The sequence below is a fragment of the Equus przewalskii genome, chromosome X (assembly GCF_037783145.1).
Source record: "Equus przewalskii isolate Varuska chromosome X, EquPr2, whole genome shotgun sequence".
Lineage (NCBI taxonomy): Eukaryota > Metazoa > Chordata > Mammalia > Perissodactyla > Equidae > Equus > Equus przewalskii.
The window spans coordinates 109,208,337-109,234,848 of record NC_091863.1 but is presented as its reverse complement, the minus strand read 5'-3'; the positions used below and the strand labels follow the sequence as shown (position 1 = coordinate 109,234,848).

Genomic DNA, 26,512 nt, shown 5'->3' with positions numbered 1-26,512 from the left:
GCACTCTGTGGTAGGCTCTCTCTTTCCCTTCTGTCCCTCTTCAGTCAGTTTGTCTTTTTTTGTTTATGCTTGGGCATCTGGCTCCCTGTCGCATTCTGTATGATTCTCTCTGGCAGCTCTGTAGGTCATTCCACTGCTTCATCCTCAGTGTCCTTGACTCCTTCTTCTGAAATTGGCATGTTCTCTGTGACACCATTCTCTTTCCCACAGGCATTCTCTCTTTTTCTGTATTTCTGTGACTCTCAAGTGTCCATAAATGTCTTATTCTGTCTTCTGGTTCTTTCTGACTCTGACTTTTTCCTACCTGAGGCACCTCACTGTTCTTTCTGCTTTCTTTGTCTTAGCTTCTCTCTGTTTCCCTCTCCCCATCTTTGGACTTTCTGCCTTTTGTTCTCTCAGTGTGTGTGTTTTAATCTGCCTCTCTTTTTTTCTGTTTCTCTCATTTTTAAATTTCTTTTTCTCTCCTTTTCTCTTTTCTTCCATTTCTCCCCATGAGCCACCTTCTCTGCATCTTTCTCTGTGGTGCTCACTTTTCCTCCTTACTTGTGCACACAGTTGCTCTTGAGCATGCCCCAGCCCCAGCCCCTGCATCCATCTGAGGCTCTTCCAGTTCTTTCCCGTCCATGGTCCACTACCACTTTCTGTCTTTCTGAGCCTTTTGCTGTGGTTGTTTATGCTCTTTCACATTGAGTATTTGATGGACTCTCATTCAGAATTTCGATCACTCTCTGTCTTCCTCTGTGAAACATTTTCTTAATTTACTTATCTGTGGTAAAGAGAATGAAGACCAGAGAGAGAGAATGCGCTAAGACAGAGAACCAGGGAAAGTAAAATAGAAAACTTATGTGTGCAGAGTGGGGGAGGGTCCCTGGTGGAGAGAGGCAGTTCCAGGGACTGAGGGAAAAAAAGCGCATCTTAGAGAAAGAGGAACCTGAAAGGGCGAACGCAGACAAAAGAAGAGAATGTAACAAAATGACAGTGCAGACCCAAGGGGAACCAGAGACGTGGTGGGGGAAGAGGCAGAAAGACAAGGAGAGAGGGCAAGAGGGAATCAACCCCAGAGGGTTCGTGTAGGGGAGCCCCAGGCGGAGCAGGGATCAGGGACACTGTGAGTAGGCTGCACGTAGGAAAAAAGAATAATTCCATAGAGCAGGGAAAAAACCCAAACTCGGGTGCGGAGGAGGGGCGAGTGTGGACAGGAGATGCATTGAGCCAGGACAGTGGCTTACATATGAGCCGCAGGAAGGAGCCTGACGGCACAGAGGGTCCCGTGCATTGGGAAATTCTTATGAATCTGAAATGCTTTAATAAGACAAGGTGAACATCTGTTTTTAGTCTTTATTATGCTTTCTGGGTTTATAAGTAATTTAGAACAACTTACTTTCTGTTAGAAAATATACTTTTAAAATATTGCCATTAGAGAACATTTTATTTTAAGGATTGCAGTTGCTTTCCTCCTCAGAGGGTGTGGATGACTCTCCACCTTTCCAGTATGTTTACCCGGTATGTTTGCCCTCAGAGAAATGGGGGGGGACACTGTAAGGGCGATGTTGCTATGGAACGGTTGTCAGGAAAGACTGGAAAACCTTCTGGCCTTGAAGTTGATTTGCTTAGCTGATAGAGTCCGTGGTTTGTTGCCGCACAGGGCTGAGAAATGCCTTCAAAAGGAAAACTGCCACTCATTTCTCTGCAGTGGAGTTGTTTTGCCACTGTGGCATTGACATTGTATAGCTGTCATCATGAGCAGTTTAAATTGAAGTTAGTCCGAGACAAACAGATCGATTATCTTTCTTAAAACTTTATCAGTTGACACCAGAATTCCAGATGCTACATTGTGGGTATAATAGGTAACTCTGGCATAGATTTCAGTTATATGTATGTTCGTTGATTTTTTTCCTGCCTCATTCTGCAAAGAATTTAAGGTGTATTTTAAAAAACACATACCAGAACCAGATGATAAGATAAATGGTTGAGGGAATCAAGCAGAGGGGAAAATTAAAGTAGGAAGATAATAAAATATAAGGTATGATTAGCATACACAAAGTGTACCACTGAGTCTTTGAATAGTTGCTAGAAATAGGCTGCAGATTTGGTCCTAAATTTCCTAATGAGATAAGCAAAGAGGGGAGCCTCATGGTCAGTTCCTCGATTCAGGTCCGTAAGATAAAACCTGGGTTATTCAGGAGAAGCGCTGATAGTGATTGCTACCTGAGACATGGCTCCAATTCTTTTAAAATTTTACCAGGTACAAAAAAAATTTTGCCTGATACAAAAATATGGTGATGGGGTTGTTTTATTACCCACAGATCAAAATTATACTAACCAATGTAATGAATGTGTGATAATTTGTTGCCATTTATTTTAAATAGGAGAAATTCAAAGCTGTTCTTTATCGTACATTGGAACGCAGCAACCGAGTGGATAATCGTCAAAAAAGATGGTCGTGGGAAGGCTCTATGACGATGAACTCTGAGAGTAAAACTGGTAATCAATGCAACTGTTAAACTTCAAGTTCACTCATGTTCATATTTAAATATTGACTGTTAGTATAAGGTTGCATTTACGACAAGGTTTTGAGCTTTGTCCCTTAAATGAAAATGCTGCCATGTATTCTTTGCATGCACAGTCAGTTGACATTTACATTTGTGTCATGTGAGATTGCAGAAGAAACAAGTGACATTTTATAATTTTTGCTTGAGGAAGATTAGCCCTGAGCTATCATCCCATTGCCAGTCTTCCTCCATTTTGTATGTGGGTCGCCAACACAACATAGCTGACGAGTGGTCTAGGTCTGCGCCCAGGATCAGAACCTGCAAACCTGGGCCGCCAAAGTGGAGCACCTGTGCTTAACCGCTAGGCCGCAGGGTTGGCCCCTATAATTTTATTTTATCCAATATATCCAAAAATCTTACCATTTAAACTTGTAATCAGTATAAAAATTGTTAATAATTAATTAATAAGCTTTACACATTATTTATCCAGTATATCCAAAATCTTACCACTTAAACTTATCAGTATAAAAATGATTAACAATTAGTAAGCTTTACACAGCTTTATCCAATGCATATTTTAAAAATAAATTGCCTGCCCTGTTTACTATGCATGTACTGTAAATTTTCCTGTGTGTGAACGTAATTCTACACAATTTCATACAACATAAGTGGAATTTATATGGTTTGTAAGACATGACTGATAATGAACATTGTGTACCTAATTACTGCACATTTACGTGCCATAGAACTACATCGCAGACTCATCGTGTTTCAGCTAATGATGCTTTCTTTAAATACAAGCACAGTAAATACTGTATTTTTTCTCAGCCCATAAGTGTTCTGCATCTACTGAAAAACTTGAACAGGAGGCTTCCAGTGTACACAAACAAATGGCCACGTCATCTGCAGGTCTTCAAAACTCTGTTGCCAAGAGTAAGTAGTTATTTCATGTATTCTACTGAATTTAAAACCAGTGAAATCAATTCTTACTATGGATTTTTACAATATCATTTATTTAGATTGTAGAACATTGAGATTTATTTCAGAAGAGCACCACATTGTTTTACAGTAGGTAGGAATGGTCGTTACTATTTTGTATTTTCATCAGTATAAATCCGTGTTTGGTGATTTGTGTATTGATCGTATCAGATGGGTTTGTTAGGCTCAGGTAGCCCAAACTGAAACATTTTGACCAGAAGATGTTACCATTAAGTGGCACAATAATTTATTTTAAAATTAATCCATATTCTGTATAACCTATAAATGAAATCATTTTCTTTAGGGACTAGTTAGGCTAGTCATTAAGTTTCATGAATATTACCTAATTTAAGGAAAATAAAAGCATCATATAGCAGTGGACGGGTTGATCTGCTTCTCATGTATCATATTTGTTATTCACAACAACCTTGTAAAGTTGATGGGCAAGTATACTTACCTTCCTGGTTTTATAGTTAAGACCCCAAGAAATTCAATGATTTCCGTTCTACCATGCTTTTTTGATTTATATTTTGGTCATTTGCTAGATGGATTATGATATTTAAATGATAACATTTCACTAATAAGCACATGCTTTTCCCCAAAGCAAATAAAGTGATAACAGTGTTTAATGAGAGAAGCTCCACTTTTTATAACTCTTTGTAGTGGTGATGCGACGTTCTTTAAAGTAAAATGAAGTTATCTATTATGGGTACTTCAAATACCTTTTCCTCCTGGTGTTTGCCCTTGTAATGAGTGTTCCTTATTTGAAAAGTCTTGCCCTGAGTGTGTGTCGATGCCCATTTCTCACTCGTAGCACATGGTGCTTCTCACTGATAGTTTTAATGAATTAGGCAACCATACTCATCAGTCAAAAAGATTTTTTTTTCTTTCCAGAGGAAAAAATAGAGATTTTCACAGGAAAAAGACATGGCAAACATATTCCACATCATTCCCTCAAACTTAAACATTAATAAAGAAGAAATAGTACTTTTGGTGCCTTGTGAATTGGAAAAAAACCATAATTATAGTCTGAATTTAAAAATGTTTCTTTTGTATTATTTAGGGAACTTGACATTTTTTTGAGCAATCTGATTGCTATAAAATTCCATTACAGCAAAAGATCCTGGATCTCATTTAAAGTATAATTGCAGCAGTGGTTAACTTAGTGTGAAGGATTTCCATTTTTGTCTAAACGTTATAGCTTTCCTATGTTAAAGGATTTTTGTTTTGTTCATACTCACATTCTGTGTCACTTATACTTTCAGGACTCTTAGAGTTTCCAATGCTGAGCTTCAGAGATATTTTGTTGTGTGTCAGTCTGGGTGCATCCCATTTTCTCTTCTAAAGGTCTAATAAAAGTTGATCTGCTTACCCCCGCCGCCCCCCAGTATGCTTTCCGCAAGCACTTTTATATATAGCCTGGGTTCATTCACAGATTCATGTGGGAAGATTTTTCTCTAGCACTTTGCTTGACATATGGTAAAATTAATTATTCACCAACTCAACCCTTTAGAAAAATGAGATAACATTCATGGCAATGTCATGTTTATATACTTTCATTTTAATATACCTTGATTGTTTTGCAAGCATTGACTATGTTTTCCTATCTTTGCTTTGAGGAATTAGCACAGATTTCTTCCACAGACATTACATTTGTAATATAATGAGCAAACACTAGTATGCTTTCGTTAATATGTCTACTTGTATTAGTTAGACATGTAAAGAGAATGGACAGGTGATGACTCTCGCGATAGTAATTAGTGAAATTGCACTGAAGGAGCAGTCCCAAGAAACTTTTTAGATGATTTCTTTACCGGTTTTTAATACAAGAAGGTTTGTGTGGAAGATACTTTGTGAAATAACTTGCTTATATTGCACACTCTGAAATGATGAATACTGTAATTAATGATTCCAGGGAAAATTAAATCAATGTTGGCAGTGGCTTACCTTTGTTAAATCCCTTCAATAGCCCTGTTTTAAATCTTGGCTGATTCAAATCTATTATTCTTCTGCTCATTGCTGACTCATAATAACCACTCACACTATTTTGTCATTTCTTGCAGTTACGATAATAAAGGATATGGGATAGAATCACGTGATTGAATTGAATACACCTCTGTGGTTCATGCTGCTCAATTACATTAGCAATTTGAGAATTTTCAAATGATGCTGTGTTGTCCATATGTACTTTAATTTACAGATGCCCGGAGGAGAAGTTATTTTTTAAACAGACATTCCTCAGTATTCTGAATCAGTGAAATGGAAAAGTGTCTACAGAAAACAGATTATTTTCCCTTATGAATAGTTTGAGTTGCTAAAATTGTGACATCTATACCAAATGTTAATGACCATTTTTGTTTAAAAAATACTAGTGACAACTAAAGTATAAATCACTTTAGTAATCGATGTCATGGATCAAAAGTTGTATATTTCTAATTTGGGAACTTGGGTGTTGTCAGATAGTATCAGACATTTTTCCTCTTAGTTTTTACCGTATTCTAAATAATTTTATTTCATTTCAGATAACTTATTTAAAGAGTGAACTAGTTTTTAAGTTTGGGGACTTGGAATCTCTATATAATATTTGAAATGTAAATAAATTCTTACAAGCAAGAGTAGAGAAGATTAAAAAATGTTTGTAAAAAGGAGTGGCTTACTCCTGAAATAATATATTTAAACAGTTTGTAAAAAATATTTCTTTGCCCTTGATCTCCAGAAAAAACAGAAAAGAGAAGAAGCTCGTCTTTGAATAGAAGATATAGCAAACTAAATTCATCTACGGAAACAGAACAAGTAGAAGAAAAACCAGTTGGTTAGTTATTTCTGAGTACCAATCTTAAATAGTGGTTTGAAAGAGATGTATTTATGTTGACATTCAGTTGCTTGAAAAGTCATTCCTAAAATTGGAAGCCAAAATAATCCCGTTTAACTAAAAAATGTACTTTGGTGCCATGCTTATTTGGCTGAAGCCAGAAGAGTCTGTCTTTAAATGAAATAGATCGTTGTGCCATCATCTGAGCAAGGAAGGAGTCTGTAATGAAACTGAGCAACTAGATCACAGAATGTTGGTGTAGATTTGTACTGGAGGGCTCGATGCCCTTCAAATGTTGCATCAGTTTGCGTTTAGAAGTTCTAAATTACTGGCCACATTTTGAGCTTTGAAGCTTTGCTCTGTTGCTTCATAGTGTTACCTACATCTCTCCCTTGTGCATATTTTCCCTGCTGATTATTGCATGCCAAATTTCATAATTATCACCAGAGTACTTTAAAGTAGTTTGTAACACCTTCTCACCTAACTCTTCCCTGTCAAACGTGATTGTTGCTTTTTGTTTCATACTGAACCATTCATTTACAGAAGATTCTCCACTTAATTGATTCATGTCAAATCCTATTATAACAGATGCCATTGTCACAGGGAGCTTTCTGAACATAAAAATTTATTGGAGCAAGATATTTTTTAATATATTCAAATTTTGTGTACTTTGGATATAACTATATATTTTTTTGTTGTTGAGGAAGATTCACTCTGAGCTAACGTCTGTTGCCAATCTTCCTCTTTTTTGCTTGAGGAAGATTGTCACAGAGCCAGCGTCTGTGCCAGTCTGCCTCCATTTTGTATGTGGGTTGCCGCCACAGCATGGCTTGATGAGTGTAGGTCCACACCCAGTATCCAAACCTGTGAACCCGGGCCGCTGAAACAGAGCACACCAAACTTAACCATGCTGTGGGGCCGGCCCCTGGAGCAAGATATTTATAACAAGATTCACTTTGAACAAAAGAATTTAGTCAGTCCCTTGCAGCTTTTGGCAATGGCCTTGACCAGTACGACTGTCAGTGGCAGATATCTGTAGGAATCCATGTCAAAGTTGTTTTGTCATGTGCAGCTTTTTCTCCATATGAGAGTTCCTCCGCAGAGTCTCCATACATTGGGTGTGGTTCTGTTAAGTGTATCGCCTAGACTCCTTCACTGGGATTATTTGGGATGCTGGAGTCGTCGCCCCTTTGTTCAGCTCCTCTCTTCCCTGACGGTGCCGTTCCATCAGGTGGCAGTGTTCAGTCCTATTAAGTGTGTGTTGGTTTCATTGCCTCTACTTTTAGGCTAGGAGAATTATTTGCAGCAGTTCACATTGCTCTTTCTTGCTTTGAGTTTATTTGTGAGACTTCAAATTGAATCCTTTTTGTTTGTTCTTGTTATTTAGCTCGTCAACTGTACACCAATGTTCGGGAGAATAATTTAATCACTCGCCTGCTTGCGCCGACAAAAGCTTCAATAGCCAGGAGCAGAAGTGCTGCTTCATTATCAGTCCCTGGAAGAGATACTCCAGGTAACAGGCATAGGGTAGAAAGCCTGGAAGGGCTAGTGTTTGCACTTAAAAAGTAGATTGCATCACTTAATTTATTGTGGTAAGGCGTAAAAAGAATTCGAATCAATAGTTTCCAAATGAGTGATTCCACCCAACATTTTATGTTGTATATTTAATAACTTCCAGCATGGTAGAGTAGTTATCTGGTAATAGGTAATTTATAGGATAAGGGAGGTAATAATGGCTGTTGTTGAATTTTAAAGCTCTGTGGATTTCTTGACCTGTGCTAAAATGTGGCACAGTACTGTAAAAAGTACTGGATTTTAAGAATATAGAAAAACCTCAATGATTAGGGAGAAAGCTTCCTACTGCACCCTCCTTTTTTCCCTAAAATATGGAAGGATAACACTGAACCGCTCTTAGGCTTTTAATTAAGAATGCAAAGATTGTTAGTAAAGTAAAGCAAATCTTCAGGGTTATAGACTGTTAGACACGCCTGGGGACAGTAAGAAGTCATCAGTAATGGAGAGCTCTAATAATGCATTGTTCCCATCATTTTTTTTCTCTTTTTCTCTCCACTTTTTCCTTTCCAGAATATATCTACCCCCTTGACTTGTTTTTCTGTCAATAGTCATATAATTAGTAAAATAAATTGAAATGCTCTCACAGACTTTCTCATGGGCAGCCTTACTTTTTTTGGTTCAAATTCCTGACTTTGTTTATACCCACTTATATGTATGTCAGATTATTTTCTGCCAGTCTCCCCCTAATCTATTGTAAGATATTTCTAATTACTTTCATTTTAGCTTAATATATTACTCCCTTCAAAGAACTCAATATTCTGTCAGAAATTTCTATAAGTAATGGAAATGTAGTTATTATACTTAATATATTTCTTGTAGCACAAATTGTTGGTGTGAAATAATGACTGTTGAGGCACATGCAGATATGTAAGTAAAATGCTTTCTCCACCAAAAGCAAGGGACTACAAAATAACATTTAATTTAGTCAGATTTTTTTATCCATAGGTAGTCAATCTTTGGTAATTTGTTCTATTTTAGTTATTTGATGAGATCATGTAAAAATTTACCACTCATATTTAAAGATGAGGTGACAGATAAATTTACCAAGTCTTAAGAAAGCCACCACCAGTTACCTTTTTAAAAATGTTTACTTTATTATACAAGCAATAAATATTTAGTGTAAAACATTTTAAATATAATCTCCTATTATCCCAATACTCACTAATAACTGAATATTTCTCTTTGTGTTTATATACTTTTTTCACAAAATGGGGTCAAAACCTGCTTTTGTTTAAATTCAATATATACCATTTTCTATGCCCCAAAATTACATATTCTTTCTCTTAATGACTGCCTTAGTGTAGTCCAAATTTACTGTTGAATATTTGAATTAAATTTTCAATTGTTTCAATATTTTAAACAGTGCTGTAATAAGTAACCTTGTACATACATTTTCATTTATTTATCTCATTTTTCCCCAAGGGTAAACCTAGAAGTGAGATTGTTGAAACAAAGAGTATGTACTTTTTAAAATGGCTTTTAATGCATTATTGCCCAAATGCCCCCCAGGAAGCATGTATAAATCCACACTCCCCCCAGCAGCGTATGAGGTTGCCTGGTTCCCAACACTGGTATTAGCTCTTTCTTCCATCTTAGCTGGTACTGAATATTATCATTTTTGTCCATTTATCAGGCAACAATATTCGGATTGTTAAAACTGGAAGAAACTTTGGAGATCCAGCTCATTCTGATTAATATTGCAATTTTTAGTATGGGTGAGAAGATGCTCGCTCTTACATTGTATTCTAAAGCAATCATGTAGAGTGTCTTCTGTAATCATCTATAATGATAAAATCTCTGGCCTTCATGAAGTTGTTTAGATTACTTTCAAAAAGTGTTAAATATCTTGTAATTTTTCATAAAAATCATTCTGAACTATAGTGTGATTAAAATAGAAATGGCTGATTGCAAACATCAACTTTGGAGAAGCATCTTATTTTTATCTGTAGTGGACTGTTGCCTTCACAACGCCTCCCAGTTGGTGGTGGTGCTTTTGAATACCAGCTTTGGGATGCTTCTGTCCTCTGTCTGATTCAGTTCACTAAACACTTCTGTGTTGTGTGTAATCCCTGTGATTTCCTAATAATCTCTCTTCTCTTCCTGTTCTTATACATGGTACGTTTCTGTCTTGTCTGCTTTCTGACTGTATGGAATTTTACTCTCTGTCCTCATTTACTCACAGGCATCCACAGTACTTTGATCCAGTATGTAAATGTGCCCTTGCATAACCATGGCAGTGATGAATTGAGGAAGACCAGAGTGCTTCGCAAGTCAACATGGGCAGTGCTTCCTCAGCAGAAAGTAGAAACACCCTCTGAGGTGAGCCTGGAAGCACCTCCTGGGGCAAACATGGAAGCGGCCCCTAAGGCGAGTGGGGAGACGCCCCCCGAGACGAGCGTTGAAGCTCCCCCCAAGGAGAGCACGGAAGCAACTGCCGAGGCAAGGGGTGAATCACCCCTCCAGGCAAGTGTGGAAGCAGCTCCAGAGGCAAGTGTGGAAGCGGCCCCCGAGGCCAGTGTGGAAGTGGCCCCTGAGAGCATGGAATCACCCAAAGTGAGTGTGGAATCACCCAAAGCGAGCGTGGAATCACCTGAGTTGAGTGTGGATTCATCCCTTGAGGCGAGCGTGAATCCATCCCCTGAGGTGAGCATGGACTCGTCCCTCGAGGCGAGCATGGAGATGTCATCTGAGGCGAGCGTGGAAGCGTCCCCCAAGGCGAGCGTGGAAGCCCTCCCCAAGGCGAGCGTGGAAGCCCTCCCCAAGGCGAGCGTGGAAGCGTCATCTGAGGCGAGCGTGGGGGCGTCCCCTGAGGATAGTGTGGCAGCCTTCCCCAAGGCGAGTGTGGAAGCGCCCCCTGAGGCATCCCCTGAGGGGAGCGAGGAAACTTCTTGCAAAGTGGAAGTGAGAGGCTCTCCACAGGTTTGTCAAGTGCCTTTTATTGACAGATTTTCTATTCAAGTCTGTATTTAGTTGTATAAATTATGATAGGCAGATTTCACAATATAAGCAACTTCTTTTTATTTTTTTTATGCTTTTTTGGTGAGGAAGATCAGCCCCGAGCTAACATCTGTTGCCAATCTTCTTTTTTTTTTTTCTCTCCGAAGCCCCAGTACATAGTTGTATATTCTAGTTGTAAGTGATTCCAGTTCTGCTATGTAGGACGCCACCACAGCAAGGCTTGATAAGCAATGTGTAGGTCCACGCCCAGGATCCGAACCAGTGAACCCCAGGCTGCCAAAGTGGAGCGCGTGAGCTTAAGCATTTGGCCCTGGGGCTGGCGCGACTAATCATTATTTATAGCATTCTGTAAGAAAATTAATAAAATAGGATAGCTCACTTTAAGTATTTAAAATTCTCTGCTATTTGTTGTCCCAGAGTTTCCGCCCCAAAGCTGAAATATTAATTTTTAATAGAAGGGAGAAAATGTAACAGTTTATATGAACTATGTTTCTAAATTCTGAAGAAAAAGTTTTTGAGAACTATTGTATACCGTTAGTTAGGATTTAGAAATAGAATTAGGTTTTGAATTAAAAGCTTTTTTTTAAGTTAATTATTTCCCATGACTTTCTTGAATTGTATGATATGAATTATTAGTCTGGAAGAATGTCTCTCTGTACCTAATTCTCCTGCATGAAAGGGAAATTGGGAGTTTAAGGTGCTACAATTGTACTTTATTCAGAATATTTTTCTCTTAAAAAGAAAAGCCAGCTGCAGTAAGGTAAATGCTAGTAATTTCATATCTGATTGTGTTGATCTGTTCAGAAACCGGAAATAGACAAACAGGCCTCAGACTCTGTTACCGAGAAGTGCCCATCGTTGCACATAGCTTCGTATAGACAGTCATCTCCTGCAAGCGGATTGCATCCACCCTCGCCCATCAGTGCTAAGTAAGTCGCTTCTTTGCAACTGTTCCTGATAGTTATTTTACCAGGGTAAATTTCCTGTCAGTGCTTCATAAGTGAAATAATGTATTATGCACGGTAACATTCAATATAAAGAAAAAACCCTTTAAAAATGGATTTACCTTTGTCTATTATAAAATACCATTATCTTATAGTATCAAGACCTTATATTTTATGAAATGGTACACTAAAAATTAATTAGCGCATATTTATTACAAAACCATATTGATTTTCCCCGTTAACTATTACTTTTTCCCAACAGGCAAGTCCAAAAGAATCGTCCCCCGTCACCTTCACCTATCACGTCAAAACAATCAGGACAGTCTTCTCCTTCCTACAGAATAATTTCTGTTCAGGCGCCCCTATTTGTACAACATGCATCAAGTACCATGGGAAGGAAGAGAGGAGCAGTTGCTAAAACCACTAACAGCTCTGAGGCTGCGAGTCAAAAGCCTGTGGCCTCCGAAGGTAAGTTCCTTTACTAAGAAGTTTATTTTGGCAACACGGAAAATCTCAAGGTAGCTTGGGAATGGTCAACTTCATTTTGTTCCCCAAGTCAGAGAACTTTAGGGAGTGAGCTTTCTTTTAGATGAAGAGAGCTTAACCCATCACGGGCACGTTGCTTACTTTTCCTTGCCAGAGCTTCTTACTCACCCCTACCCTCATAGTTTTGGAAATTCATTTTTGGAACTGATGATAAAAGTAGTGGTTGGATGAACGCATTCGTCTTAGGTGACCCCTACGGTTGCTTCCAGCTCTCATTGCGGCTGGTTCTATGAGTGGTCCTAAGTTGTTTTCCATCCTTGGAGAGAGCACATCTAGTCCTCTGTGGCCGAGCAGGTTTCCACTGGGGGTGGTCAGTCAGTTTCTGTACATAGGCCATAACGTGTGTCCGGGCAGTACATGGATTCCTGAAAGCGGCATAGGTCTTTTGCCTGTCACGTGCCTTCTTAATCTCCATGGACATTATTTAATTTTAAATATACTACAAAATTTTGCTTTTTAGAGGAATTCCACAGTGAATTCTTTGTAACAGAAATAATCTTTTTATTATAAATTATTCATTCCTGGTGTCTTAAAATCCTCATCTTCCTATGTGGTTTATTTAAAAATACAGAAATTAGTCACATGGACTAAAATAATATGCTTCCACGTGCTCACCTTATTTTACTGATAGTCTTGGTTTCTTTGGTTATCTATAGTTAGCCACTTTATGATCAACCAAATGTAGTAATATACTATTATTAATGGTTAGCTAAACAGTAATTATTTAGTAAAAATGATGCACAAATTTCAAAATGTATGTTGGATTTCTTTTTGTTTGGTTGAGTTTTAAGATTTGTATACTTCAGTTGGACCAAGCATAAGCTGATCTTTTTCTGTATTCAGACCATCTTAATCTGTTTTCTCATCGGGTCAGTTTACTCAGGTTCCTTAGAACAGCTAAACCAAACTTGGAGTACATTATTTCATTTTGGAACAAGTAGTTGTTAAAAAGAAACAAAGTGCTACTTCTGTTGTTGGGGAGACAGTTGGGGTTTTGAACAAAATCTGTTATATAATCATGTATAGATTGCTTGTGTATAAATTTCAGACCTTGTCTATACTGTTGGGCTTTTTAATATTGTTGGTTGTCTCGTGCCTCTGTGTTGGACTGAGAGGCAGGAAGGTCCCTCATAACTGTTGTACGTCTGAATTTAAACTAGAATCTGGCAATAAAAGTGTAGCAGTGACTATGAATGCCGAGGAGGCAACAAAGATCTTGGCAGAAAAACGACGCCTTGCTCGTGAACAAAGGAAAAAAGAAGAAGAAAGACTACGAAAAGAAATAGAACAAAGGTCAGCACAAAATCCTCTTTTCTATAATATAAATCTTGATAGGGGCCCAGATTTTGCAAGTCAAAATTGACCGTCATGTTAGATATCCTATAAATTATCAAAGAGTAACTGAGTTTTTCTTCAGTGTGAATCAAAGATGACTCATTGCCTTCTGGGCATGTGTTGGAAGGATTTCAGGCGGAGGGGACACTGGCATGTAGCTGATGGTATCGTCCTCTTTGGTCTCCATGAGTTGTGTGCCAGTAAGGTGTGCTATAAAGATGCACACAGAGACGCTGACTCGTGTCAGGGTTTCACTCCTCGGCAGCAGCCCCTGAGTGATCACACAAGATGCTTTCTGTTGGCATTCACTGGTGTCAGCCTCTTTCTGTATTTCAGAAGGTTTCTGTAACTTTCGAATTTATAAACCTGGAAAGTGGACTGCCTCGTGTTTTACTAGGGGTGCTTTCCATTGAGCTTCGTGACGCCTGCATCTCATCGGTCACTGCTGAAAGGATTTCCCGTGGGCAGCAAATCTCACGTACAGTTGTGTGCATTCTAACTCAATCTAAAGGTTTCTTGATCCTCGACCTGGAGGCCTATTTGATTTGGGGCCCTGTACTGTAAACCCCTGTCCACTGCTTACAAAGAGTAACTACAGTCCTGACTGTTTTTAAGTATTAAGTGTTTTTGAAATATAATTGCACGCTTTCCATATATTTTATATGGGTTTGGGAGAAAGGAGAAGGGGATATTGTGAATAGCTAAAAACTATGACTTGAAGACTATTATTCATTGTTTCATGTAAACAGAGCTAATTTTAAAAGCCCTGAGTACTGGTCACTGCCACCTGGGCTTTCCTCTTCTGGGTACCACCAGAGCCTCCACTAAGTTACCCCTCTCACACGCCTGTGTGAGATTGGGTGTGAGCACGTGTAAATGAGACATTTTGCAGGGTCCCATGTGTCTGAAACAGTTAAGAAGGAGTGATAATATCTCTCGTGTGTGTGTGTGTGTTTTAAGATGCAAAGTAGCCTACACTACTTGATAGAAATGTTTTTCCGATCCAAAAGGCTAGTTTCCTCCATTTAAAAAGGGTGAAATTGTGCAAATCCGGTGTAGTAACAACCCAGAAAATGTAGTGAGTCTGGTATAAACATAAATTGTGTTTACACAAGCAGTTTCACTATAAAAATGTACATACTACTGTGAGCTGTGGATGGTAGAGGCCAAGACCCACACTAAGATTTATGTAAATATTCTTCATCATTAGGAGGATGAAAGACCTGGCGAAGAAAGCAGTTGAAGACCAAGAGGAGGAGTTCTCAAAATCTGAAGAAGATGGGCAACCACAAAAAGAGATAAAGAAGAAAGGATGTCAGGATCAAGGAGAGCAGGAGGGCCTGTTGCAGGTTTGCTGGCTCTGCACTTTCTCGGGATGAGAACCAGATTATAAAATGCACTTGAAACCCAAAGCAGAGATGTGTTTCTCCAAGCACGAAGATGCGCAGATGCAGCCCTCTCCGGCTGCAGTGTTCCATTGCAGTCTAGCTGGTACCCAGTACGGCTGAAAGCCGTTGCCGGTCCCCCTCGGCAAAATCCTAGAATGTGCTCCAGGTGAAGCAAAAGCAGAAGGCAGCACGTTAGAGCTTAGCAGCCCTTTAGTTTGCCTGCGCAAGCAATATTGCAGCTTGGCTTCAGGAAATCCAAATTGCTCACACAGGTCAAATGTCCTATGTGAGTTTTCCCAATCCTGCAGTCTGTGGTGACATTCACAACTGCACCCCACACACCCCCCGACAGAAAAGATAAAAATTAGGAATACCTCTACAAGTGTCAGGTATCAGGTTTACCAATAAGAATGTCTTGCCCGTGTAAATTCAAATCACCGGGTCAGTAAATCCCCAAACTGAGCTCAGGCTAGGCTCAAATTGAATTATTAACACAGCCTAATTTATATTCCACTGTTAGTGTCAGTTATGTGTTACATAAATGATTGCGTGCATTTGTATTCCTTGAGAGGATACTTTTAAGAATCTCCTTGGTGCTTTAGAGAAGTGTAAGACTTTTGGCTCCTGTTGCTATGTTGATGGATAGCTACACACATGCTTTGAAACTGTAGTGGTCTGATGACCCCTATAATGACAACCCAGGGGTCCTGGAGGGGGCTAATAACATCCCTTCCAGGTCCTCAAGGTAATAGCCGTTTTGTACTTTGTAGCTAATGCTTCGAAAACTGATAATCCATGAATGCTGTATATATAGGTACTGTCAATTGAAAGGTTGTATTCTTTGATGCTGGATATCGTTTTACTGTTTAACTTTTTAAACTAATGCTCCCCAATGTCACTCAGATACATTGCGATTAAATGATATTTTTATATAAATTTCCTAGAAAGGGGATGCCAAAGTAAAAGCTCAGGAGGAGGCCGACAGACGCAAGAAGGAGCACGAGAGAATTATGTTGCAGAATATGCAGGAGAGATTAGAGAGGAAAAAGGTACTTTCTCTGTTGTGGGGGGTTTGGTTCTTTGTGTAAAACAATGTTGGGCACGTGGTTTCCAAACGTGTTTTTGAAAATCACAAGTAAGTGATGCCCTGGCCCCTGGTTGTTTTCCCACTACACTCTCTGCCTTACCCAGGGATCTGACCTCTCCTTCCTAGAAGGGTCTCATCTGATTGATCATACCTGTCCCTCATGGACTGCTGGTGGCCATGACAGTGATGCCTCAATGTAGCAAACCTCTGGGACAGTGCCCCTTTCAGCAGAACTACTCGGGTCATGGTGGGGGTTGGAGAAAGTTAGAGTTTCTCTGAGCTGAGCTGGGAATTGCAGCCCCTGAGTGGGCAGAAGCGGAAGGCACAGGTGCCTCTGAGAGTCTGGGCTGCAGGCTGTTTGTAAGATAGGACCTCACTCTTCTGGGAGCAAGGGAAGTGCCGGGCCAGGCTGAGGTGCTGCAAGGCCTCGGTCAGGAGATCGCTCATCCTGAGGCCAGAGAGCTGCCGTTCTCTTCACTTCAGGGAGAGAAGTGTAACACTGGAGAGAGAACTCTTATCTCTCCTGCGTGTGCTCTTTCTAGTAACAAAACCTCTGACAGGATCACATCATTGGGGTGCATTCTTTTCATTAACATCGGCTTCAGTCAGGGTCTGCTCAGACTAAAACTCTGTTAAAAAGTTCTAATTGGTTTGCAATCATACGTGCTTTGTCTAAATAATGAATTTCCAAGTCTGCAAAATTAGGGGTGAGAAGTCATTTGGATTTCTGTGTTACAATAACAAGTACACCTGTCACCCCTCAAGGCATTTTCTAGATGACTGAAACCAGGATTGGAAGGAAGAACCCAACTGCCACCCCCCAGGTCTTGTGTTGGTTAAGTCTGTGGCTTTGGAGCAGTCACTGATACTGTCCTCTTCTGGAAAATGGAGACAATCAACTTCTTCAGGACCACTGTTTTGTTTCTAATCTGTTTTCATATTTGAATTTTTATTTTCCTTTAAATAGAGAATTGAGGAAATTATGAAGCGGACAAGAAAGACAGATTCGAATGCCTCAAAGGTAGTCCCCAAGCTCCTACGAGCAGTGACTAGAATGCCTGTTGCTTCACGTTCTTGCCAGCTTTTTAATGTTTGCCAGTCTGGTGGTAATGAAATAAAGTATCACTTTGGCATTTCACTGATTATTAAAAAGGTTGAGCACGTTTTCACATCTTTAGCTAGCTTTCATGTGTGAAATGCTTGTTCAGATCTTTTGCCCAAAACTTTTGGGCTGCTTTGTCTTTTTCTCACTGATTTGTAGTTCTGTAAACGTTCTGGATGCTACTGCTTGCTTGCTTGCTTATGTGTGTGGCAGGGACCCTCTCCCAGCTTCTGGCTTGGCTTGTCTTAATACTGTCTTTGCTGCATAGAAGCCCTTAATTTTCACATCGTCAAATTTATCAGTGTGTTTGGTGACTATTGGAGCTGGGTGCCTTTTCATATGCTTCTTGGCCATTTGGAAGTTCACTTTGGTGAATTACCTCTTCGAGTCCTTTGCCCACGTGTCTGGTCACCCGCCTATTTCTTCTTGCGCTGGAGGAGTTTCTGCCTGTTCTGGTTACTAGCCTGCTGGATGTGTGCGTTGCAGGTGTAGGCCCCCACTCTGGTTTGCGTCATGCTCTCCTAAGGTCTTTTGATGAACAGAAGTTCATTTTACTGAACTCAAATGAGCCCTTTTTTTTCCTTTCTGGTTAGTGCTTTTTGGGTCTATCTCATAAGCATTTGCTTACCCCAGCATCCTGTCTTTGGATGGATCACATGATCCTAGGCCATTTTTCTCCAGATTCTGTACTCTTTACCCTCTGTGCTACAAAACTGATGTTTTGCCTCTTGACACTTGCCCAGTAGTGGTCATTCGTATCATTATGAAAATTTCGAAATGTCCTTTCTGAAAAGTGCTGGGAGTCACCAATCTCAGAGATCCTGTAGCCCACTGGCCTGAGGAGTTTTACCTCAAGCAGTGGCCGAGAACTTTTTTAGCTCTTCACTTGTCGGCCCCACCTTGGAGTAGTTAGGACTCCAAGCAGGCAGAGACCGCGTGCCAACAAAGCTGTTGTCCCTTGGCTCCCACTCAGGGAAGTCTTTCATTCCTGAGTGTCTTTCCCTAGCTGAAAGACCCAACGGGGGCCACTTGTCCTGTCCCGTGCCCATTCTTGGGGCCAAAGAGGTTACATTTTTTACCTTTTAATTGAAATGATGAAAATTAGCCTTCAGTCCAGCCATGAAATCTGTCTTCTTTGAAATAACTAAGTCAGGATGATTGAGTATTAGGTGTAATCATGACTTTCGTTTTTTGTCGTAGGCTGCAGACACATCCGGCAATGACACTTATGATGAGGACGAGGCAGATGATGAGGAGGAGTCAGAAAGTGATGAGGACTCCTTCGATGACATGCGTCCATCAGGTTTGCTTGCATTTTGAGTGCTGTCACAATTTAGTCACGATTCAGGAGCCACACTGCCTGGGTTCCCCCAGGAGCTTCTCTGCTTGTACACTGTATGTCTTTGGGAAAGCTACTTAATCTCTCTGTGCTCTGTGTTCCTGTCTGAGAAAGGGGAAGCTAATGTCCTCCTCCTAGGGTGGGCATGAGATTTCAATGAGACAATCCGTGTAATACTAGAATAGTGCCTGACACATAGTGACCTCTCAGTGACTATTGGCTGCTGTGCTGCTGCTGTTACTATCTTTCAGGTTGTGCTGATGGACTATAGCTGGCAGCCCTTAGCCAAATGTGAGGCTTCCTCGCCATCTCATAGCTCTGGGCCTCATAATGCATGCGAGATTGACCACAGGTGGAATGCCGCTTTCCACCGCATTGAGAAAAATTAAAATCAGGTCAAGATGTGTGTGCCCTCTAAAATGTATTGTTGATTCCCTTGTGAGCAGGAGCCAGTATGGCAGCAGGAATTGGCATTTGAGAAAACACTGTTCGTCCCCCATTTATCCCACCAGCGGGTACTGGACACACACGTCAGGCACTCGGTACTTGGGAGATAGAGAGAGACAGTGGCTCTCTGCCTAGAGTCACTGTAGCCCGTGGGGAGACAGACATATGAGCAAATGGTGAGACTGCCACAAGCTGGTCACAGGAAAAGAAGTTTGGTCAAAATGCCAGGAGAACCTAGCAGGAGGGTGGGGTAGGTGTGCATCTGCCGTCAGCTGCTGAGGAACAGGTAAGGCAGGAGGCAGCCTTAGAGGCAAGACGAAAATGCGAGGCCGTGTTGGCAGCTGGGGAATCAGGAGCAGGGTGAGGGGCACGCCGCCGGCCTGCCCTGGCCTGGCAGTCTTGCCTGGCAGAAGACAGGGGACGCGCTCCTGAAAGGGGACCCTTCGTGCTTCGAGGGCAGAAAGAGTCGGCGACAGCACCACAGCCTTCTCCGCTTTTCTTGTCTTTGTTGTTGAAAGTCCAGGTTTAATCTTTTTCTCATTTTTTTCCAGCCTTTATCAATGGCATGGATGCATCCAGAAGACTCAAAACACATTTTAAAAATGTGAAGAACACTCCCAAGCTGGTGTTTTTAGATGCCACTTCTGGCCAAGTCCATAAAGAGACAAAAGCATGTTTTAACGGCGACACGGAAACCTTCAGACAAAAAAGCATGAAAGACCCATTGAGTCAGGACAAGGGGAGCAGGTGAGGCCCTCGGCAAGCCCGGCCGAGTCCGCCGGGGGGGGGGGGGGGGGGGGGGGTGGGGCGTGTGACTGGCGTTCTCAGAGGGACGCACGGTCAGTGAGTGAGCAGTGGCTTACAGAAACGAGCTAATCCCCACGGCAGCCTTGCTGGGTACGGGTCAGCATTCCTATCTTTATAGACAAGGAAACTGAGGCATGGAGCGGTTGTGGGCCTTATTTTGCCCAATGTCGACTGTTAAAGGGCAGAGCCCAGATTCAAATCCAGACACACGTGACTCCAAGCTGTGCTTTTGTTCACGCTGGTCAGTGTTGTCTCATAAACCGGAGAAGGGGACGCTGAGTGGCTGCTGTGTACCAGGCATTTTACGTTACCTGTTTTCGTTCTCATGGCCACTCTTGAGTTTGATGTTAATGTCCTCATTTTACGTATGGGGAAACTGAGGATCAGAGATTAGTTTGAAAGAACAGGAACAGATTCTTGGAAAAGAAGGCTCCTTGGGCCATGGTCTGAAAAGACATTAACCTACAAGGCCCATGAAAACAAGAATCCAGTGAGAGGCACAGTGACGGTGTGGAAAGAGCATTGCAGCTGGAGCACCCCCCGTGGTCGTCACTCCACCTTGCTCGCCTGTCTGGGGTCAGCTTCAGGCAGGGGTAGGGTTCCCAGAGCCCTGCACGCTTAACTGCTCCTAGCCCCTCTTGGCGTTGCCATGGAACCCTAGGACTTTGTGGACCCAAGTGGGAAGGAAGTGTGCTCTGTGACCTCCAGGGTCCCTTCCAGCCTTCCCATTCTGTGATTCTGAAAGTTCATTTACTTCTGCCGCACTTCTTAGAAGTTAATTAAAGGATAAAGTTTCTTTTAGGACAAAGCCTTGGTTTTGGGATATTCAGGACTCTAACCAAAACATCTCTTTCCAGACTGTCCACCAAAAGAACGACAAGCCGAGCAGCAAAAAGCGGAAAGACAAAGGAAGCCAGTAACACCATGGGAGCTTCCAGGAGTTTCCATTTGCAGGCGCGGGAATGGATCTCTGAGAAGATGGATAGGAGAAGCATGACAGAGCCGCTGATGTCCACGGGCCCCCCTGAGAACCAAAGACATCATCCGAAAGGTTCCATAACATTCCACCCAAGTGCCCAGAGGCCTTTAGAGGACAAGAAAAGAAACAAATCTGTTTCTGCTCGATCACGTAAGGCCTCATCCATCTTCACTTGGCTTGAGAGGCAGTTGGCGTTAAGCCCTCCCTTGCTCCTGGTGGTTGTCCCAGGGCCATCTTGGCCCCGGGTAGCTTTGGAGGCGAGGGAGAAGACAGTGGTAGCTCCAAAGGCTAGGCTGATTTCGAAGTCTTCCGTTAAGTTAGTTTTGAGAGAGTAAATGACTTGATTCTAATTTGTATGTCCTGCATTTCCGGCCAGATACACAAAGTAGGTTCTTTTCACACCCCTGATGCCTCAGATTCCTGAGATCCTGATCTGCCGGCTGCTTTTCAGCCCACACGTAATCATTTAGGGCAGAGGGCTGGTGAGGTCTTCGGAACTAGTCGCTCAACCTGTGTTTCTAAAAGCAAAAGGCCTTTGTTTTTCTTTCCTTGAGAAGCTCTCTTTGAAATTGAGCAGCAGCTTGGGTCCATTTGGAGTTGGGGATGTGGGGAATATTTATAAGAGCACCAATGTGTCAGCAACTGCAGGGGGGTTGGCGAGGGTCCCGGGCCTGACCTGAAGGAGGCCAGGGCCCAGTTGCTGTGAGACCAGCATCTTCTCTACTGATCTTTCTTTGCTTTTTCCCTCTGCTCAGATAAGTAAACCTCGTGCCGCCTGGAAGAGACTTCATCCTCCACTCTGGATTTCAACTTCCAGGCCCACCTCCCCCAATTTTTCCACCTCTGCTCTGAACCTGGCAAAGAAAATGACCATCAAAAAAGAGAAAACATCAAAGAGTCGCCTTAATGTATCTCAGAAGATGCTTATACCATCTTGACTCCTGCCAACAAGCAACAGTTCTGAGTAAAGAGGCCCTTTTGTTTTCCTATAAAAATCGCCCTTGTCTCATTTGTATGTTTTCCTGCCAGCACGTGTGCAAGTGCGCATCAAGGGTGTCTTTACAAGTTTCTGAAAGAATCTCTACCAAAGGAATACTTTTCTTTCAGTACATATTTGAAATCTTAAACTAGTGTTTATTCTGTTTAACAATGACATTAATTTAGCAATTAAAAACTCACATTTGATCTTGGAGAGAACATAATAGGTTATGTGAGGGACTCCAGGTTACACAGAAGAGCCCTGTTCGATTGTCTCTAGTATACAAACACTTCTGTATTTGTATATTGCAAAATAGAGGAAGTCACATTTTACCATTATGTATATTTTTTATTGCCGTCGCCTGCCAGCCAAGTGTGCAGGTGCTGATGCCCCCGATGCTGGGCGTCCTAGAAAGCATGATCTTGGAACACTGAGCTGCTTTCGTGCCCTGGTCAGTGTTTCCTTTCGAAGTACACATTGGGGTCTATTTACCAAAACATGGGTTCTTTTTATTGTGTGCCTAAAGCCGTATTTGGCTGCTGTCTGGTGGGCCAAGTTTGATTCCGCGAAACGTTTACTGTGTATCTTTTTCTGCTTGTGCGCTCCAGTCCTGCTCTTCAGTGTACACTCAGCCTTGGGATATGGCCCCCAAATTTGCTTGCCTTTCTCTAGCCACTGGCTGCAAGTGAGGACAGGAGCAGTGTAATTCTTCAGTCCCCATGACAGATGGACACTTGTACACACAGACACATATACACACACGTGTGCACACAGGATATATGTTTCCTGAACTCCATCGAATCCTGCTTAAACCATTGACTATAACTTGAATGCAAATTAGTTGTCCTAATGGTAATAAGTTTCCTGGTGAACCACAAACAATTTGAAGCAGGGCCGTGTTCCTTTCTAGCCACCAGTCTTGGGTTACTAAAAGGAAGGAATTATTCTTTCTGATTTCTCTAGTTCTTTGCTATTCAGAGTACTGTACCTTTGTTATAGATTAGAGCTTGGTGCCTTAGATTTTGAAACTATTTTTATACACTAGGTCTTTTATATAGACAGCAGAGACAATCATCCTAACGTGAGTTTCTGGTATTTTTCTGCACAAATGTCACATGTTGAAACACTCTGTTACACTTCCTTATAAACGTGTGCTCTATCAAATAAACTTTGCAGATAAAGCAAGTTTTCTTCTCATTATAATAAAACATGTACTGATGGTGGTATAAAAGCTGACACCAATTGTTAACCAAGCTGTGAACACAGGCAGCTGGCAAGTTCAGTAAATAGTCATCAAATCCTCTGATGGCCGTCTTCTGCTAGTTGGTGCTTTGGCAGAGTTCCCCTTGTGGGACATTAAGATGAGAAGTTTCATACTCTAGTCATCTTCCTGCACTTCTTTCAATGCTTTTTACTCTTCCCTCTGACAGCTCTGACTTACATTTGAGGCCAGTGATGAAAGTGTCTTTACTGTGGTAAAACGCACAGAACGTAAGTCACCACTCAGTGGCATTTAGTACATTGACAATGGTGTCTAGTTCCGGAACACTTTCATCACCCGAAGAAGAAACCCCTTAGCCTTTAAGCAGTCACTCCCGATTCCCTACCCCCTCCCACCAGCCCCTTTAAACCTCACATTGGGGGGCCGGCCCCGTGGCTGAGTGGTTGGGTTCGCACGCTCCATTTTGGTGGCCCAGGGTTTTCCTGTTTAGATCCTGGGCGCGGACATGGCACCGCTCATCGGGCCATGCTGGGGCAGCGTCCCAAATGCTACAACTAGAAGGACCCACAACTAAGAATATACAACTATGTACCAGGGGGCATTGGGGAGAAAAAGGAAAAATAAAATCTTAAAAAAAAGCACATGGGGTGCTTGCCCAGGATGAGGAAAACACATTTGCTTTTTAAAGTCTGAGTGTGTGCTCAGGCAGGAGTCGGGCTCTGTTACACATCTCTTCACGGCATCACTTGCTGTGCGAGGCAAGATAGATGTTCTGACCTGCCCATAAATGCTTAGTTTCCAGTCTTGCAACATGACATACTGCACTAGGTTTGGGTTTTGGTAAGGCAAGTTCCCCGTTTACCACCAGTCTTTGGGGTCTGGTGCTTATGAGAACGGCGGCAGCCATTCTCCACTTAGCATTCCGTACGTACTGTTGGTGCAGCCATTGGAGCTGTTGAGCCGGAAATTCCCTGGTGTGCACGCAGCCTGAAACAAAGCACCCTGTTTACAGCTCCAAAGTGATGGACACTGATCTAGCCTCCCCCTCCTGCCTGGGCTGGTACCCTTGAACCTGTTAGGGGACACATCAGTGGCCTCAATTTCCCTTCCTCTCTGGATAGCCTCTTGGTGCCTTCTCCCCAGAGAAACTGGTCCCTGGCCTCTGTCAGTGGATTCTGCACAAGAGCACTTTGCCTACACCTGTGTCATCTCGCACACCGAGAGTGGAATGAGGCCTTTTGACAGCCACAGTGCCCTCCGCACCCCGTAGGCCTGGTTGGTTGAAGCAGGCCCCAGAAAGGCCGCCTTGCCCTCGCTCTCCCCGCCAGTCCAGCTCCAGTGTTTCCAGATGGGTGTGTCTCCTCATTTCCCCAACTGTTTTGTAATAACTGTAGTTACAGTACATGTACCGTACGACAGGTACTAGTGGCATCGCTCTAAACCCTCATGACAACCCTGTGAGGTGTGGGGATTCATTTTGACCTGGGAGGACACAGATTTGTGGAGCTTGGCATTCGTTCAGGGTCGCGCAGAAAGAGGCAAGTCTGTCTGATTCTAAAGGCAACACTCCATACTGCTCCGGGACTGGGGACAGTGGCTTGTGGCGTGGTAGCTAATAGACCGCCTTTGGTGCTGGAGATAAGAGTAATTGCTGCCATTTGTTGGGCACTTGTATTGGGTGTCAGTGGCCCTGCTAAGCACCTGTAGTATCATGTAATCTGCATGTGATTCTGTAGGGTAGGAAATCTGTCTCATTTCACAGGCGAGGAAACAAGCTCAGAGAGGGTAGGTAATTTGCCCAAATTCTCATAACTCGAAAGTGCCAAAGCAGCCAGGATTTGGAGCCAGGCAGTCCGGCTCCAGAAGCTACCCTATTAAGCCCAAATAGGCATGTTCTTTTTTTTTTTTTTAAAAGATTTTATTTTTTTCTTTTTCTCCCCAAAGCCCCCAGGTACACAGTTGTATATTCTTCATTGTGGGTCCTTCTAGTTGTGGCATGTGGGACGCTGCCTCAGCGTGGTTTGATGAGCAGGGCCATGTCTGCACCCAGAATTCGAACCAACGAAACCCTGGGCCGCTGCAGCGGAGCACGCGAACTTAACCACTAGGCCACGGGGCCGGCCCCAGGCATGTTCTTGATAAGCTGATCCCCTTAATTATGAGGGAGAAAAAGGTTCTCTGCTGAAAATTCAGTAACTAGGAATTTCTCCTCCTTCCTCCGGAGTCTTATGGTTGTTACTCTTTAAGTACTGAGGGGCTGGCCCCGTGGCCGAGTGGTTAGTTTGTGCACTCCGCTTTGGCGGCCCAGGGTTTCGCCAGTTCGGACATGGCATCACTCGTCAGGCCATGCTGAGGTGGCGTCCCACATAGCACAACCAGAGGCACTCGCAACTAGAATATACAACTATGTACTGGGGGGTTTGGGGAGAAGGGAAAAAAAAAGATTGGCAATAGATCTTAGCTCAGGTGGCAATTAAAAAAAAATTAAGTACTGAACACTGTGCATGATAATTTCCTCATTGTGATGTGTCAGACACTGTCCCTGCCCTAAGGGGCTCACCGTTTCTATGGCAATGTGATGTCATAAATGATAGGCTAGATGTGTGCCCAGGGTGGTGATTTGTCATTAGCTGTGTGACCTTTAACCTCTCCGAACTTCAGTTTCCTCATCTGGAAAATGGGGATGATGCCGCCAGTGTTGGCTGCGAGGATTAGATATTACGTGTATAATGTACCTGCTTCTCAAGATGCCTAAGTGTTCAGGGCAGGCCTCGTGTGGCAAGCCATAGCTAGAGGCTGGCCCCTGATGGGCCCGTTTCCTGGGTGAGGAAGCGGAGGAGGCAGTCTTCGGGGAATATCGAGGAAGTGGTGGAGTGGTGATCCAGGGCACTTTAGGCAGAGTTGAGGCCCTGGCAGGAGTTCACACGGTGCTGGCGGCTGTGGTCTATAGTTGCGTGGCTTTTTCTCAGCAGAGCTCTTTGCCCCTGTCGTGGGCTGGGGTTTTGCAGGCCAGGTGGGATAGGAAGGCAAAAGCGTCAGAGGCCCGAGGGGGGACAAGAAGGGTTGACGTGCTAGGGCAGAGAATCCAGGGCAAGCAAGGAGGGAAGTTAGGGCGGGAAGGGGCTGAGAGGAGAAATTGGAGCAGTCAGTGGACTGAGGGGCAAAGAACTAGCAAGGTGAGAATCAGTGGGAGGACTGGGCAGGGCAGGAGCACGTGGGGAGAGAGGTGAGTCCGGATGCTGAGAGAGTCCAGGGTTTGCCGACGTGGAGGGCACCGGAGGTGTGTCACAGTCTTTCCCTGGGGAGGAGTCCTGAGAGAAGCAACGGAGGCCCGCGGGAAGGCGGGGTCCCCCCTCTCCATCCCAGGCTCATCCCCTCTGGGCTCTGCCCCTCGACCCCAACCGCAGTCTTGGTAACCCAGCCTGCTCCCTCGGGAAGTGAAGGGGCGCCATCTCAATCCCCACCCCATCCACTTCCTTGGGGGCCCCGAAGATGACCAGAGAGACTCTTCTCATTGTTTAA

At 42.7% G+C, this 26,512-nt stretch overlaps 1 protein-coding gene across 6 annotated transcripts in view; it reads left to right on the top strand.

The window, feature by feature from the left end:
- Nucleotides 1–22,953, top strand: part of MAP7D3 (MAP7 domain containing 3) — a 31,986-nt gene extending 9,033 nt beyond the window's left edge. Inside the window, exons 5-19 of one of the 6 annotated variants that reach the window (XM_070605890.1) lie at nucleotides 2,370–2,484; nucleotides 3,321–3,425; nucleotides 6,187–6,282; nucleotides 7,670–7,795; nucleotides 10,040–10,776; nucleotides 11,620–11,744; nucleotides 12,022–12,227; nucleotides 13,466–13,598; nucleotides 14,851–14,989; nucleotides 15,973–16,077; nucleotides 17,083–17,136; nucleotides 18,418–18,520; nucleotides 19,555–19,750; nucleotides 20,668–20,939; nucleotides 21,545–22,953. In XM_070605890.1, the coding sequence (XP_070461991.1) occupies nucleotides 2,370–2,484; nucleotides 3,321–3,425; nucleotides 6,187–6,282; nucleotides 7,670–7,795; nucleotides 10,040–10,776; nucleotides 11,620–11,744; nucleotides 12,022–12,227; nucleotides 13,466–13,598; nucleotides 14,851–14,989; nucleotides 15,973–16,077; nucleotides 17,083–17,136; nucleotides 18,418–18,520; nucleotides 19,555–19,750; nucleotides 20,668–20,939; nucleotides 21,545–21,552 (2,520 nt within the window). In that variant the 3' untranslated portion in view covers nucleotides 21,553–22,953. The remainder of the gene's footprint in view (nucleotides 1–2,369; nucleotides 2,485–3,320; nucleotides 3,426–6,186; nucleotides 6,283–7,669; nucleotides 7,796–10,039; nucleotides 10,777–11,619; nucleotides 11,745–12,021; nucleotides 12,228–13,465; nucleotides 13,599–14,850; nucleotides 14,990–15,972; nucleotides 16,078–17,082; nucleotides 17,137–18,417; nucleotides 18,521–19,554; nucleotides 19,751–20,667; nucleotides 20,940–21,544) is intronic. The other 5 variants (XM_070605893.1, XM_070605891.1, XM_070605895.1 and 2 more) reach the window with 5 other exon arrangements.
- Nucleotides 22,954–26,512: the final 3,559 nt, after the last annotated feature.